This window comes from Rosa chinensis, chromosome 2 (genome assembly GCF_002994745.2).
Source record: "Rosa chinensis cultivar Old Blush chromosome 2, RchiOBHm-V2, whole genome shotgun sequence".
NCBI lineage: Eukaryota > Viridiplantae > Streptophyta > Magnoliopsida > Rosales > Rosaceae > Rosa > Rosa chinensis.
In genome coordinates this window covers 4,743,991-4,761,003 of record NC_037089.1, presented here as the reverse complement: position 1 = coordinate 4,761,003, position 17,013 = coordinate 4,743,991, and the positions used below count along the sequence as shown (strand labels likewise).

General features: G+C 40.6%; 2 protein-coding genes across 4 annotated transcripts; both read right to left on the bottom strand.

Moving 5' to 3' along the window:
• Positions 1 to 41: 41 nt before the first annotated feature.
• LOC112188929 (3-hydroxyisobutyryl-CoA hydrolase-like protein 3, mitochondrial) lies at positions 42 to 3,575 on the bottom strand. 3 transcript variants are annotated; one of them, XM_024328172.2, is made up of 11 exons: positions 3,316 to 3,552; positions 3,135 to 3,236; positions 2,924 to 2,968; positions 2,639 to 2,691; positions 1,915 to 2,049; positions 1,708 to 1,804; positions 1,409 to 1,538; positions 1,065 to 1,243; positions 788 to 915; positions 581 to 682; positions 42 to 389 (listed from the first exon to the last, which is right to left on the bottom strand). In XM_024328172.2, the coding sequence occupies exons 1-11, from the start codon at positions 3,533 to 3,535 to the stop codon at positions 288 to 290; spliced, it is 1,293 nt and encodes a 430-aa protein (XP_024183940.1). In that variant the 5' UTR covers positions 3,536 to 3,552; the 3' UTR covers positions 42 to 287. The 3 variants fall into 3 exon arrangements, with proteins under 3 accessions (XP_024183940.1, XP_024183938.1, XP_024183939.1); XM_024328170.2 differs by lacking the exon at positions 2,639 to 2,691 and having other exon boundaries at positions 2,904 to 2,968; positions 3,316 to 3,575; XM_024328171.2 differs by lacking the exon at positions 2,924 to 2,968 and having other exon boundaries at positions 3,316 to 3,575.
• A 4,791-nt stretch (positions 3,576 to 8,366) lies between these two features.
• Positions 8,367 to 10,219, bottom strand: LOC112188933 (strigolactone esterase D14). Its single transcript, XM_024328176.2, has 2 exons — positions 9,706 to 10,219; positions 8,367 to 9,045 (listed from the first exon to the last, which is right to left on the bottom strand). Exons 1-2 carry the CDS (start codon positions 10,086 to 10,088, stop codon positions 8,565 to 8,567), a joined length of 864 nt encoding a protein of 287 aa, XP_024183944.1. The 5' UTR covers positions 10,089 to 10,219; the 3' UTR covers positions 8,367 to 8,564.
• Between the last annotated feature and the right edge of the window lie 6,794 nt (positions 10,220 to 17,013).

The window sequence follows — 17,013 nt, the reverse complement described above, 5'->3', positions numbered from 1 at the left end:
AGACTTTTACACGAGTAATCTGTTGGTAAAATTTTAACATAGACAACACTTGTGCCGACCATATTTCGTCGGCAACAAGCCAACAACACTATTAGTACCATATTTCATCGGCAGTGATCTCAAAAACATGAAGAACGCACTACACAATAGCATTAAAAGCACCGAAGTGAAATGCTTTTTATCGTGTAATGTAACTTATTTGCATCATTGTTCAATATATTCCAATTGCATGCACAACCAGTCTAATGTTTACTGCTGAAGCAAGATAATACATTTTCAAATGCTAGTCACACGCTCAACTCCTCCACATTTGGGCTCAATGGTTCAAACAGAGCTTCCACTTCGTTCTTATTAACTTCCTCCAACCTTGACGGGTTCCACTTTGGATTCTGCATGGGCAACAATAGAGATTCAATGAACTACTTTTTTTAAAAAAAAAAAAAAAAAAAACCCTTACCCCACCCCACCCTTACATATGTCAATGAGAATCGAACCCATGACCTTTACAATGTTGGAATTATAATTTACCAACAGGTCACAGCTCATTGGCCATTACAGAAGGGAATCTAGATTAACGAACCTGATCCTTGTCCACCAACACTGCCCGCACACCTTCAGCAAAGTCATTACGCAAGGATGATCTTACAGCAATGCGATATTCAGTTTTCATGACACCAGTCAGCTGGATGTGGCCAAGTACAGAATCATTATTCATGTTACTTCAACGAAAAGTGAGCTAGCAAAGACCATGTGATGAAAGAATGAAAAGTGTACACTCCAGACTCACTGTGGATAATTGATTGTCATTCTTCCCAAGGGCAGATGCAACTTTAGAGAAATACTTCTGTGTCAAGAAAAGTGAAAAAGGAGCACCCTTTCCAAGACCTTGAAGAGCTTCATTAGCCCACTCCACCACTGCGACAGAAACAATAAATCAGCAAGAACAAGATTCAAGGGATATCAGAGTGAAATCCAATACTTTTAAGGTAAATTCACTCTCTCTAATAGCAGAAGTATAAATGATCATTTCATTACCGATAAGTGAGTGGCATTCACAAACTTACCAGTAGCATCTGAACTCGATTGGTGCTTTTTGAGTTCTTCAATTGTCCCAATAACTGACTTATTTGCACCAAATGATGAGGCTATTTGAGGTAAAAGCTGCTTCAGTTGGGATTCAGAATCAGGTTTACTGCTGAACTTCGCCAAAATCGTTTTGATGTCCTCATGAGGATCCTGGGAACTGTATCAACAATGGAGTTACTTTTATCTAAACAAGCATATTTGACAGAGTCACGGTGCCAACTAAATTCAACCCCACATATACATCAGAAGTATGGAAAAGGAGAATGTATAAAGAGGATAAGAAAACTTTCTCCAAAAGAAAAAAGAGGATAAGATAACATACAAGTTAGTTGACAAAAGGGCCTCCTTTACTGAACCTAAGTTCTGAGATGGCACAAAATGTGTCCCAAGACCTACATAGAGTGCATCTGATGGCGTCGAAATTCTTTTCCCAGTGATTCCAAGATAAGCACCTACAAAACATTTGTAACTGTTAGTCTACTACATAACCAAGAACTGATCATTGTAGCAAAGGGCAAACTCTGTAAACCTTAATCAGATGGTTTAAATAACTTTTTTGCACTTTGAGTTAAAACAGCTCAATTGAGATAGAAACGACATTCTCTGGATAGAAAAGCATACCAACTGATCCTCCTCCTGGACTCTGTGCCGCTATATGTGAAAAGCCAACATCTGGAAACAATCCAATACCATTTTCTGGCATAGCAAGAAGAGTCCTCTGAAATGTACCCGTACAAGCAAGAGAATATGAATAAACAAAAGCTGAAAGCCATTGTAATGTAATGTAATGACAAGATTGACAATATCAATATGACAAGGCAATTATACCTCTGTAATGATCCGGTAGCGACCATGACCTGATAGGCCAATTCCAAAGCCCATTGTTATGCCATCCATGAAACTTACATACGGCTTCTTGTAGTTAGATATTTTGCATATTAAAGAATACTCAGCAGTGAATACCTGAATAATGAGCAGCCCCATGAGATAATATTATTTTGGTGACCTCAGTCTTAAAAGCACTACAAATGGCAGTTCAATTGAGTAGCACATAAACAGAAGCAATGCACAATTTGGCTGCAATCTATACTATTTAGATGAGACTGAAATACCGGATCAATTAAAAACAAGAGAAGAACTCATCCTAGTGAATTTCGTACAATTTTGATTTTCAGAAACACTCAACATTTTAAATGTAATCAGTAACAAAAATAAAAATGAGACAGCCTAAACCTACTAAACGCTGAAGCTTTTGATCAAAACAACAAGACCAGTGGCAATATATTAGTAAGAGCTAAATTACTTTTCATCCAGATTAATAACGATATAGCTAAAGTTCAAGTGTTGTTGTAAGGGGCTGTTATTAAGTTTTAGTCATAAATGGTTTTCCAGGAGTTAATGATATTGGTAGTTGTGAAGTCCATCCACACAAAAAAGTATCACAATCACATGTAGTAAAGGAAACAAGGGGTCGTCTTATATTAGCTGGATTTTAGCAAACTGTATCGATGTATAAAGTCTTCTACTCTATAGTTAAAGGACACAACAAGACCTCAATCACATCGGATAGTTGGTTTTTGGCCGTGATCTGCTTCACATCACCGCCTGCAGGTAAACTATGATCCAGGTCATCAACCAGACAATAAGTCCACTCAAATGTCACCCGACATTGTACAAAAATGCAGCATAAATAGAAAAATAGAATGACAGAAAACAATAAACAATATAAAACGAAACAGCATGTGCGACTAAAACCAACACTCTGTCCCACGCAAAGGAACAAATTCTCTAGTTCAAAGCAAGCAGTAATGTAAAACCTTGGGCACAAGAGGTGTGTTCTTGTCCTTTTGAATTTCAGCAACAACCCCTTTAATATCCATTCCTGCATTTACCGCGATTTCGTAACTCTCAAAATCTTGCCTAACACTCAAAATAACCTCCAAAAACATAAACATTTCTAGCAAAAACTTCTACAGCTACCTAAAATCAACACCAACAAAATTACACCATTAACAAGTAAAGCCTAAAACTCAAATCTCCATTGTTACCAGCACAAAAGGCACGAGCTGAGCTGCTATCGACCAAAACACACTTCACATTCGGGTCCGATTCCCACTGATCCAGATAGCTCTTGAATTTCAAATCCATATCTGCGAATTGAAACCAAGTTTCAGTTAAAAATTGTACACAAATTTCTAAAACTAGTTAAACAAAAGCAACAATCTTTACCTATGTTCATGGCGTTGAGAGCTTTGGGGCGATCGAGGGTGATCACAGCGATGCCGTTTGGGTGAACGGCGCCCTTGACGAGCTCGTCGGCGGCGGTGGCCATGATCGCGAAGGTTCGGAGGAAGATGGGGGTTTTGGAGAAGGAGATGTTGGGATTTGTGGGTAGGAAGAAAGATGAAGACTTGCTCAGAATTTGGGTCGCCCCGAAAAAGCTTCGCATGCTTTAATTTGGATTTTTATCTGAGAAAGTGAGAGTGCCGGAGAGTGAGACTTGTCGCTCACTGAGAAAAAGGTTTGGTGGTCGTTCTTGACCGGATTGCCCCTGGGTGTTTGGTTAAATTACGGGAAGAGAGAGAGAGGAAGGAGGGGATAGTGGGAGGGTGTTAATGGTATTTTGAATTTATGTGATTGGGCCTTCATGACATGGATCAACCATATTCAAAATCATTTTTCTTTTTAATAATGGGTCCTTGCCCAAAAGCACCAAAATGAGCCAAATTTTTCCCACTTACCCCAGCAACAGATTTTTATTCTCACTAACCCAATTCAGAGTACAATGACAAATATACCCTCAGTCTAATTAAACAACTTCATTTTATGCCATTCTCTCATCTCTCTCTCTCCAGCACAGCACGATTCTCTCTCTCTCTCTCTCTCTCTCTCTCTCTCTCTCTCTCCATAATCACGTACAGATCACCGACCACCTTCACCGGAGAAAGTTTCACGGTGACATGGAGATCTATTCTTCCCGGACGGCGACTAATTCAACCACGGAGACGACGCAGAAGACCCATGGCTCTACACTGTTCGACGCCGTCTGATTTGGACCGGAGGATTTGCAGAACGGCGGCAGGGATCTGTCCGACTCGAGACATCGTTGAGGAGGTCATCACCGGCTTCGATGAGATCGATCTCCACCGCTCGACCCGAAGACCCGATCCAGCGAGGGCCTCAGCTCCGTTTTGCAGAACCACCAGCCGCCGTCATTTCAGCCTCGGGCTCCGGCGAGTTCAGATTTGTTTCAGTGACCAGCCAAATCGAATTCGATTCAGGCCTCGTCTCCAATTCGATCCTTTCAGCGCTAGAGGAGGAGTCGTGGACGAACGTCCGGTGCTTTAGAAGGTGAGGCCGAAACGAAGAGTATGGTTTTCGATAGACTGGGGGATTTGGTGCAGCAAGAAGAGAGGGTTCCGGTCAATTGGGGAAGAAGAAGATTGGGTGCCCAGATCATTTTCTGGGTGCCCAGATCATTTTCTGGGTGCCCAATCAGTTTTTTTTTTTTTTTTTTTAAAGTAACGGGACAGTGAAAGAAAAAAAAATTTTGAATGTCTATTGGGGGACAATAGACGACTATTGGGGGGCAATAGACGTCTATTGCGGGGCAATAGATGTTTTAAATTGATGTAATCTCTTTTTTTTTTTTCGTTAATTAAAGTTTTATTTGTCTAATTTTAGCAAGATTAATTTTCATTCCGGCAAACGAAAGTTCTATTGGCGGGCAATAGACGTCTATTGGGGGGCAATACATGGCTGATAGTCATCTATTGGGGGGCAATACATGGCTGATAGTCGTCTATTGGCCCCCAATAGACGTCTATTAGGGGGCAATAGACGTCTATTGCCCCTCTATTAGGGGGCAATAGATGTCTATTGGGGGCAAAAAAACTTTCCGGTGAGATTTTCAACAAATTCCGGTGGGCGGCAGCCGGTGACCGGATTCCGGCGAACGTTGGCCGGATTCCGGCGGCCGGTGACCGGAATCCGGCGAAAGTTGGCCGGATTCCGGCGGCCGGTGACCGGATTCCGGCGAAAGTTGGCCGGATTCCGGCGGCCGGTGACCGGATTCCGGCGGCCGGTGACGGGCTCCGGCGAAGTTTCCTATAGTTTCTCTCTCTTCTATTTTCTCTCTCTCTTTCTCTCTAAGTAAATAAGGGGTGAAGGGTAAAATGGTATTAAAAAAAAATTAAAAACAAAAAAAAAATCTTAATAGGGTATTAGGGAAGACTCCTTTAGAGTGTATTGGGTAAGAGAGAATTAAAAAAACTCAATGGGGTTAGTGGGAAAAAAATCCCTAAAAATGGGGTAAATGGACAAAAACCCTTTAATAATTAAGCGTGAATGTGTGATTTCGATGAATGGTAGTGTTCTCCTGGTCAAATAAGGAAATGGCAAGATTACCGTGGTTATTTAAGGTTTTCATCGTGTATAATATAATCATGATTCACGATTTGTGATGACAAAAAACCAAAACTCCGAATTTTTCTCCTTTTGCACAAGGTATGTAGTATGTTTCATCAAATTGATCGACCAGGATGGCAGTGTAAGTTCGCTGGCAGAAACTAGGATATAACATGAGATTATTTAGCACAACTGATTGCACATACCATTCTCTTTACCAATTTAATGACTAGAAGATGGTTTTTGAGAATCTATCACATAAAAGAAGAAGAATCTACCATTAGGATTCATAATTCGACTAGGAACAAGAAAGAGTTAGTTATTTATTGACTAGGACTAGTAGTGTGCCCTAAACAAAATGTTATAAAGGGACAACATAAAGAGCTCGATCGATCATATCCTGCAATACTTGTAAGAGTACACTCCATATGTTCTTTAAGGTGATTTGATGATGTTGCGACGCAAGACTCATGGCGGATCGATATATTCCCTTGGATGATGATGGTGACCATTCTATCAACAATAATAATGGTTATGAATGGGAAACTCTTCATATAGATGTTGCGTTTTTTGTTTTGGAAAAGCTGTTGGAACCCATTGATCATGTTCGCTTCGCTACCGTCTGTAAACACTGGAGTTATGTTGCAAAAGATTATAATCAGATAACTCAGCGTTGGCGTAAGCAAGGATTTCCTATTGGAGATGAAATATCCCACATTGGAAAAGTGACAAATAAAATATAACTTATAAATTGGTGGATCTTACCCAATTGTACCGAGACCTTTTGTGATTAAAACTCAACACCTAACAGGTGGTTAAGTTAGGACAATATCGGTACAATAGTGGGTCACGGGCCACGCTTGTCGCTGTTTAACATGGTATCAAAGTGGGTCATTCTCCAATTGCGTCTCCACGTAGGCCCAAATTGGGGTTCCTTGTATTGCTATCGAAATTACCAAGGTACAATGTGGGTCTTGGATTGTATTGACCAAGTCTCCGATATGAGACTTGTGTCCCAATTTCCAATGTGAAAGTTGGATTAATTAATTTCACGTGCAGACCTAGACGTTGCACGTGAGGGGGCGTGTTGGAGAGGAAACATTTCACATTGGAAAAGTGACAAATAAAATATAACATCGAAGTTACCAAGTGTCCAATGTGAGGCTTGGATTATATTGACCAAGTCTCCGATATGAGACTTGTGTCCCAATTTGGAAATTGGATTAATTAATTTCACGTGCAGACCTAGAGTTAGGTTGCACGTGAGGGGGCGTGTTGGAGAGGAAAGATCCCATATTGGAAAAGTGACAAATAAAATATAACTTATAAGTGGGTGGATCTCATCAAATTGTACTGAGCCCTTTTCTGATTAAAACCCAACACTTAACAGGTGGTTAAGTTGGGACAATATCGGTACAATGGTGGGTCACGGGCCACGCTTGTCGCTGTTTAACATTTCCCATGCTAATGATCCCTCCTCTTGGACTATCCCACTGTACAGCGTCATTCGGTTACCAGTGCCTGCTAATGAAAAGTATTGTGGCTTTGGCCTTGGTTGGCCACAATAGACATATCGCTGACTAACATAACTCTTCGAAAGTTCCCTGCCCGAAACGGCCGACTGAAGGTCATCCATCTTACTCCTCTCATATATGACTTCACATATTACAAAACGAAGTCCCTCCCAACGGTTATCTTGTCTGCCGATCCCACTTTACGTCCGGACAGTTATGTGGTCTTAGCAATCTTCTGTCCTAGACTCCTAGTCATGGTGCAGCTTACATTGCAGGGGGACAAAATCATTGGTCGACGGTCAGTTTAAAGCCGTGTTGTTATCCCAAGTATGTTCATGCTATATTTTATAGAAACGATGTCTACCTAGTCAATACCTGGCATGGGGAAGTAATCTGTGGAGATTGAATGCTAACCGCTCAACCTCAATTTAGTCTTAAAAGGTGTACATATCTTGTTGAATCAACCAAAGGAAACCTATTGCTTGTTGAAAAAGTTTCGGCACATAAGGAAGTGTCTGCTACAACCTTCAAGGTTTACCGGTTGGTAACTGACGAATCCATATATAGATATCCCGTGATGCACAACTGATTGAGGTGAATAGCATTGGAGATGATGAATTTTTTTTTCTTTTGACTTTGTCAAGAGGAACCCAAAAGCTTCCTAAATTCAAGATAAACCCCTTCAGCGCATGTGAAATGCTCCAACTGTGCATTGCAGCACCGTGTCTGGCCACTTTGACAGCTTCGAGGTTCGAACCTAGGTTGAGGAGCGCACACCCAACTAGGCAAGAACCATTAAGCCACTTACAGTGGTTATTGGAGATGATGCTCTATTCTTAGGTGAGAGTCATTCAATGTCCGTTTTGGCTTTGAACTTTCGTGGATGCCAGCCGAATTCTATCTACTATGCTTATTACACTGGTTCAACATGGGAGATAGGTATCTTCAATTTAGAGAACAAAAGCACCACACCACTTTACTCTCTGAATCATTGTGAATCGGACTACATCCCATTTTGGATCACACCATCGTTTGAAGGACTCTGCTGATCGATAGTACTTAATTTCTTGTGATTTTCAATTGAATGTTTTATATTGTCCTGGTTCAGTTGGGTCTATCAACTTCATAAAACTTTGGATCACTTTCACAAAATGTTTAAGACATGCATATCTGTTGATTATATGCAACTTTTATACATTAATTGAGAAGAATGGGCTGAGTGTTCATTAGTGTTCAAGACTTCAAGCTAGCTAGCTCACGAGAAACCTAATAATCCTCGGATACTATAATCATACTCACAAGTCACAACTACATTAGTTCAGTGAATCTCTTTATGTAGCCACTCTGAAATTAGAAATATAAACCAAACACAATTTATATTTAATGAAATGATGATTAACATACGATAACATAAAGGAAGAGGCCGTCTGAAATAGGCATATATATATGTCTGGCCTTCACATTATTCTAGCTAGCTATAGTGCTATGCTACGCTTCCACAAGAAAAGCTAAAACAAAGAGGACAGGAGTACGAGAAATTACTCATCTAATTCATAATCAGCATGATAATTTGCCCAATCTTGGTTTAAGATCAAGATCAAGATCCAATTCAACCCCCAAGATTAGTCCTAGCACATCAAGAAGCTGAATGTGTGCAGTCAACTGTGGGAAATGGCCATTAATATTCATAATCTCCACTTTGGGGTTTTCCTTGATTTTCTTCTGCATGTAAAACGCGACCGATTTTGGAGAGACAATGTCACTGCTGGTGTGGATGATAGTGCATGGAGTTGAGACCTTGTCGAGAGTGTCTCTTTCGTCGCTGTAAAAGACGATTTTTCCTACAGCAAGTGCAAATTCAGGTCTCATTTTTTGCAGGCACTTGGTAAACTTGTCAACAGAGAGAGGGTCATTTGAGTCCACAACAAGGGGAGCAAAGTGAGCAGCCCAGTTGTGAAAGTTGGATTCTATGCTTGAGAGGATTTGTTTAATATCTGAACTCCCAAACCCACCTTCATAGTCATCTGTATTCATATACCTACATATGGATGTAGCAGAGAATTTCAGTTACACACACACACACACACACACACACATATAGCTGATATAGGAATTGTATTAAAAGAAAAAGTGGACCTAAGCCCTGGTCACTTCTGGATTAAGTGGTTGTATAGACCAATCCATAATAACTAATTACTTTGTGGTCACAGTCAACTAGGTAATTTAATATCTCATGATATTATGATTTCATATAAAAAATGAAGACTGATATTATGATTTCATATCAAAAATGAAGACTACACAATCAAAAATGGTTTCTTATGATACTTTATATAAAGCCCACATCATATATGTCTGTCAGATATTCCACTTGAATTTAGCCCCAAAAACTAATTTTCCTTTTCAGCACCCTTGTTCTGATAGTTGGTTCATACATGAACTTCCAATATAATAAGAAGCCAAATATATATGAGCTTGAACAGTACTATAGCTCTACGGCTGATGCATATGCTTGAACAGTAAAGAAAGAGCTACAACCAAATAAAAGACTGAAAATTCTATTTAAGATGAACTAGGTGAGTTTTCGACTTGCAAGAGGCAAGTTTTGGAAGATAGTATATCTAGAACAAAATGAACTAGTTGAGTTTTCGGCTAGCAAGAAGAAAGTACATCTAGGGAGAAGAGTAGTATAGTATACCTAGGAGAAGCTCCAATAAGTATGAGGCTGCTAAAGAGGTCAGGTCTCTTGATGGAAGCAATGCATCCAACCATACCAGACATGGAGTGGCCAACATAGACTGAGGATTTCAAGTTAAGTTCATCCAATAGAGCAATCAAGTCATGAGCAAAATCATCGTAGCTCGAATATTTGGCAGGATCAAAGAGGTTGGGGTCCTTAGCAGCACCCGAAAAGGTCCAGTCGAAAACAAGAACACTGTAATGTTGAGCCAAGTAGGGAAGGATTTTGTCCCACACAGACTGGTCTCCCCCATAGCCATGTGCTAAGACTATGGACTCACTCCCCGTGCCCACGATTTTAGCGTTCATGGCTGATGAAAGGCTCTTAGTTTCTAACACCATTGTGCTTAAGTTGGGATGAAACAGATGGCTAGAGAAACAAAGAGAGAAAAATGAAGTTATGAACTTATGAAGATCAGGAAGGAGCTACAAGCCTACAACTGTGTCTGGTATTGTTCGTTAGCTATGTGCTGGTCCTATGCTCCTATTTATAGTTATTATCTTACAATAACCAGGAATGGATTAATATGAAATAAATTAAAAATAAAAAAAGAAAGTTGAGTGTCGTCAGTGATAAACTATTCCTACTTTTTATATGCCCACATTTTGTGGCTCTAGTATCACCGTCGTTTGGTTTTTGGAATAACTCCATACTAGCTAGATGGACTTCTTGACTGTGTTAAGTGGGTACATACTGTAAATATGTGTGTGTGTGTACAAGTATATATATACGTGTACAGGAGCTGGTCAATCTCTTATAGCAGAAGAGTAAAGTAAGTAGTTAATTCTACCAAGTAGGGTGCAGGTTTGAGTAGACCAAGAACAAGATGATCGAATTTATGGTGGTCGTTGTGGTCATTTAGTACCCTTGACTTGTGGTTGCTGGCTACAAAGGTATAGAGGATAAGCCTACCAGCACCAGAAACAAGATTAATTATCAAATAATTATTACGCAAATGCTGATATCACTCTGGCTTAATTGTCTTTTGAGATGCTAATTATAATTACAAGAGAGGAAGAAGAAGAAGAAGAAGAAGAAGTGGGAACCATCAACCAGTTTCTGGGGCATGGTTTCATGGTTGCGTTCAGACCAAATTAAAAAGCAAAAGGACCCGTTTGTCTTCTTGTGCTGATTGTATGTGTTGTGACTTGACATTGCTAATTGCTTAGCTAGAGATCAGATTAGATATTTCTCCCTTTCAATTTCTGCAATATGAGTCCAAGGCCTACCTTTTTCTGCAATGAAAGCTGCCACACCCCACCATCATGTGTTTCGTCCTTTATCGATATTTATTATCAGGATCACAACTATTCATACCAGAAGATGCTGGATCACAACTATTTTTAAACCAAGAGATTCAGACTGTTTGGTTGTGTTTTGCATACTAGTCCTTTGGTTGCAACCAATCACATGCGCTCATTTCTTGAGTTTCAATTTTTTTTTTTTGAGAAAATGAGATACTTTCATTCATATATCCATGGCCAGAAGGCACGTACATCGAATGCTGTCTTACACCAAAATCATACATGATATAAGCTATCAGGCAAAGGACAAGTGACCCTCACTGTTAGCACATGCGCTCACTTATTGAGCCTACATACAGGAGATAAATCCTCACTACAAAACCTCTCTTTGAAAAGTAAACCTAGTCGCCTAGAGACCTCAATTGGTGTACAACTAGAGAGAACTAAGAAGCAAGTAATAAAAGACTCAACGTCAAGTACTAGGCAGGGAGACCCGGGAACCAAAAGCTTCCCAAGCCCCTGTCTCGAGAATCCTCCGTCATAACTACTCAAGAGGATTTGCTAGAGGCACGAAAGTGCGTAGTTCCCTAACAAAATTAGAGAGTAATACAAACCTAGGATTCCCAAAGCAACGAAATATACTAGTAACTAAAAACAGTAAAAATAAAATAAATCATCTTGAACCCCGAGTAAAACCCCAGGCCCAAGATACTTCAGGTCCAGACCAGGCCCATCACCGGATTAGGGCTCAAGAGCTCCAGCCACTGAGCCCGGCCCACGAAATGTGCTGCACAGATAACCCAACCACCACCATCGTGCTTCCAATCCCATCACGCCGTTGCTTGCAGATCCCAACCTCCGGCGAAGTCACATCGTCGATCAGCACCGCAAACTGCCCTCCACTGCACGCACCGAAGCCCGTCCATCCTTGCTCGTCGCCCTCATCCGCTGAAAGCACTGAGATCGATCCATGAGCCTCCAACTATTTCATGGCTAGATCCGAATGGATCAAACCATAGAAACCACCAGAACAGATACGTAGCCCAGCCACAAACCCAGCGATAGCAGCGAGATCCAAAAAGGATCCGATCAGGCTCCACCCTCTGCCGCGTACCTTTTGCCTGTGTCGACACTGCCGCCAGCCAAAGCCATGGCCTAAGGAGCCCATACAGCCCCAACCGTCGCTAGCTCACATCGTCAACCCATCCGGCCGCACTCGACGACCGCCGGCGAGGCCAGAAGCCATCGTCAGCGTCGAGGCGCAGCCGGACAGGCACAGTCGGCAACTTTTCTCTCAAAGTTCTCTCTAGGTTTTCCTCCGCGTTTCTAGTGTTGTTTGTGGACTTGAAAGTCGTTAATGCGTCGGTCAATAGGTATATGTATTTCTTGAGTTTCAATTAGTGTTCTTCTTTGTGTATATATGTTTATAATATAGTATTGTTCTTGCCGAACACTGTTGGTGATTATTACATTGTTCATTTGTCAAATTCCAAAATTGACAAATAAATTGGAAATTGACAAATAAATATGATACACTGTATTTGTACTTGGAATCTCTTTAAATCCTTATAAAATGCTAGGATCGTCAGAATATGTAAACCAGATTCATGATTCTCTGTATTAAATACATATGTTTCTAGGTATGTCAACTTATTCTCATAAAGCTAAAAGTTTGTGGTGATCAACTTTCTAAAAGTTAAAAAGTTAGTTTCTTAATTCTTTCCAGAGGCAGACAGAAAAGTCTTTTGGAAGATTGTCGATGTTTGAAGATTAAAGTATATAAGGCCACTGATAAAAGATTTGCAGAAGATCTTTTGGTCAAATTATTTGGTAAAAAGTGTTATAATAAAAATGAAATTGCAGAGAGAATTGTGTCTTATTATTGATAATATGAGCCCTTTATAAAGGAAATTTACAGAGTACAAGAAAGATAATAAAATCCGAACATAACTAGGAAATCTAGAACATTTTCCTATTACAACTCTAGGACTAAACCCTAGTTTGAAGAGGCACACATGATGTCGACTTCCTTCAACACTCCCCCTTGTGCCGCTCAAACTTGGGGGGATGACGCTTTGATCGTTGCCTCACTAAAAAACCTTTCCAGGTAACAAAAACTCTGTAAGACAAAAATAACCCTGATCGAATGACAAAAAGAGCACAACACGTCCTTCACTCTTCGAGATCGAACATATAGACATCATACCTCCCCCTGATGTCAATATCTCCCCCTGATTGCTACAATAATGAGAGTTCGGATAACTTTCTCAATCCGATGCCCTTCACATGTTTCTCGAAGGTGAATTTAGGTAACGACTTAGTAAATAGGTCCGCTACATTTTCCTTACATCGGATTTGATTCACTTCAATATTTAGAAGTGCTTGTTGTTACTGATTGTAAAAGAACTTAGGCGATATATGCTTGGTGTTGTCGCCCTTGATGAAACCTAATTTCATTTGCTCAATACAAGCTGCATTATCTTCATAAATGCATGTAAGTTCATCTGTGGTATATTTCAAACCACAAGTTTCTCGAATATGTCTAATTACATACCTTAGCCATATGCATTCTCGCACGGCTTCATGTAGAGCAATAATCTCTGCATGATTTCAGGAAGTAGCAACAAGGGTCTGCTTTGTAGACCTCCAAGATATTGCAGTGCTTCCCATGGTAAAGACATAACCCGTTTGGGAGAGACCTTTGTGAGGGTCAGATAGATACCCTGCATCAGCAAAACCCATCAAGACATCGTTGTCATTTTGATGGAGGGGAGGAGGAGGACGTCGACCACCATGGACGGCGGTGTCGGCGTCAACATTACGGAAGGTGGCATTTTGCCTTGTGGGGTCCGATCCCATACTTCCGTCATTTCTTTTCTCTCTGTATGGATAAAACAAGTTCATATCTATCGTACATCTCAAGTATCGAAAGATTGTCTTTATACCAGTCCAATGGCGTTACGTTGGCGCATGGCTACATCTAGCCAACAAATTCATAACAAATGAGGTGTCCGACCTTGTATTGTGTTAAGTACAATAATGCGCCTATTGCACTTAGGTAAGACACTTCTGCCAATTAACACGTCTTCGTCATCATACCTGGGATGAAACGTATCCCTCTTAGGGTCATGACTACGGACGACCATGGGAGTGCATCTTTGACTTTATCAAAATGCAAAGCATTTATTGACATGGTATACAAGTTCTAAATCTAGATAAAACCGTGTTCTCCCAAGGTCCTTCATCTCAAACTTGGATTTCAGGTGTTCAGCGGTTTCCCTTAACTCTCAAGGGTTCCAATTATGTTTATCAACATAAACCGTGACAATTGCAAATCCAGAACTTGTCATGAAAACGCAGGGGCATAGTTCGTCATATCCATTCCCAATCAAGTAGTCACTTTAGTGAACATTTTACCCTTATTGCAAACGCGCTCCGTGGTCAAGAGCCACTTGATTTGGGTAAATGAAGTCCACAAGAACCTTCATTATATTCCATATCTAGATCCCCATAGAGATACGTAGTGACCACATTCGTAAGTTGCATGTTCAGTTATTTGGAAACTACCAAACTGACAAGGTAGTGGAGTGCAATGACATCAATTACGAGAGAATATGTCTTCTCGTAGTCGATTCCAATGCGTTTTGTGAGAGGCCTTGTGCTATAAGATGAGATTATCATCTCTTTTTCTCACCACGCTATCTAATGAAGACTTATTAATGTCAACAGGTTTTATGTTAGGAGGTGTTGGCATCTCCGGCCCGAAATCCTTCATCTTCATTAGTGAATCCAATTCAACCTGGATCACATCTTTCCATTTAGGCCAATTTTCTCTACGTTGGCATTCTTCAACGAAGTAAGGTTTGATGTCATTGGTCTCAATAATTCCACGTCCTCATGTACACTAGTGTAGTTCGTAGAGATCTCTATATTCTCAGGAATTTGTTCTAACATTGAGGCGTCCCCCAACGATGTCTCTTGGACATAACCACAATCCAGAATATTCTCATGAGATGGATTTTGAGTATCAATGATCAATGGATCAAGTTGTGCCAAACTCGCTCTCTTCCTAGGGCGAGAATCCATCGAACCTATGGGTCTCCTACGCTCTCTAGCGGAACCTATGGCCTATGGCCCTATTATGCCACCTTATGGCGTCACCATACCACCATTCATGGTAGTGGTGTCGTACCCATCTCCTCTGGGTGGCACCATGTCCTCCTATGGGGACATCAATCCTTGCATACATGTTTGCACAGGTATATGTGATCTCGTCACTTTTAGGGGATCAAGATGAGACATAGTGGGGACAGACCACGACAATTCTTGTCGTTCCTGTTGAACGCTGACGTTCTAATATCCCCCTAATGACGGGAAGACTGTCTTATCAAAGTGACAATCAGCAAATCCAGCGAAAAAAGAGGGTTCTACATAGCGGATTTATAGTTGGAGACTCATGTCCAACACAAATATATATATATATATATATATATATATATGCATTCGTTGCAATGACTCATGTTGATGCGCTGTAGCGGTGCAATTGGCACATGAACTGCACACTCAAATATGCATAAGTAAGAGATATTAGGCTCGAACCCAGTCACTAGCTGTAATGCAAATAAAAGTTGAGTGACTGCTATGAGTCGTAGATGAATTAGCATAGTTGCATGCGATATTGCATAACCCAAGCGGAAATATTGGTGCGCATTACCAATGTCTGGGCTACCATCGTAGTCGTTTAATGGTGGCTTTTCCGCGAGACCAATTGGGTGTGTACATGGGAATATGATACTTGATATCAATACCCAATGATATGCAATAGTCATCGATGTAAACTCTCTAGCATTTTCAAGTCGAATTGACTGAACAGGATGATTCGGGTAGTGAGCCCGTAGCCATATGATTTGGGTTAGGAGTTCATCTTAAGTAGCATTACGAGTGGATGATAGCGCGACATGTGACCAGTGTGTCCGCATATCAACCAATATCATAAAACATCTAAGCAGTCAGCAAGTTGGTTGAGTCGATCCATAGAATCCTCTTGGATTCTTTGTAAGAATGAAATTATTTCTTTAGTGTCATTTGCATAGGATGGTCGTGATCCTTAAAAAAAAGGCTTTACAGAATGAAAGATTGGCCTTATAATCAACCAATGAAGGTTTTGGTTGAGCTACAATATCACAATTTACTTTGAGAAGTAGAGAGAGGAGCCAAGTCTCCATACATGGCGTCAAAGCCATGATTTTGCCGCATGGGGATCACGGCGCCGGCGTTGGCAGGCCGGTGGTGCATGGCGGCGGCGCCCCAAGGCGCAGCGGCGGTGCAATGCTCTCTTTGAATCGACTTTTGATTCTTACTTCTCTTCGTTCTGAAGAAGAGATGTCTGTGTGAAGTCTTTAGTATCACGAATCATTATATCATGACCTGGGTGTCCCAAACGGCCGTGTCAAAGCCTATATGTGTCAAAATCCCATAAGTCGTCTCTCATGACATGGTTGGATTCAATAACTCGAATAGTGGTTGCATACAACCCACTGGAGCGACACATAAGTTTCTCTAATACTCGTTTACGTCTGTAGTCATTAGAGGTGATGCAAAGGAACTCTTGTCCATTCTCACAATGTGTTTCCACATGAAAACCATTGGCTCTTATATCTTTCAAATAATAAAGTTCGAATTAAGGTATGTCCAGGCATTAAGTAAAAGAATCGACACTTTATTAATAGCCAATGATTACATCAAAGCTTCTTTAACCAAAGTCTAATCCAAAATAAAAATCAAACTTAGACAATCGTAGTAACTCCAATCAAATATGACCAGGGAAGTAGAGAGAGATGTCAGTGGAGCGAGGCTCTCTGAAGTACCACTAATCTCAATCACTTTCCTAGACATCATACTTTATTGGATGCGCCACTTGAGAAAGAGTTAATACAAAATTGTCATTTATTGATTAAGGCATAATTGCCATTACATAATTCTTGGAAAAATAAAAGACTATTTGAAATAAAAATCTGCGGCA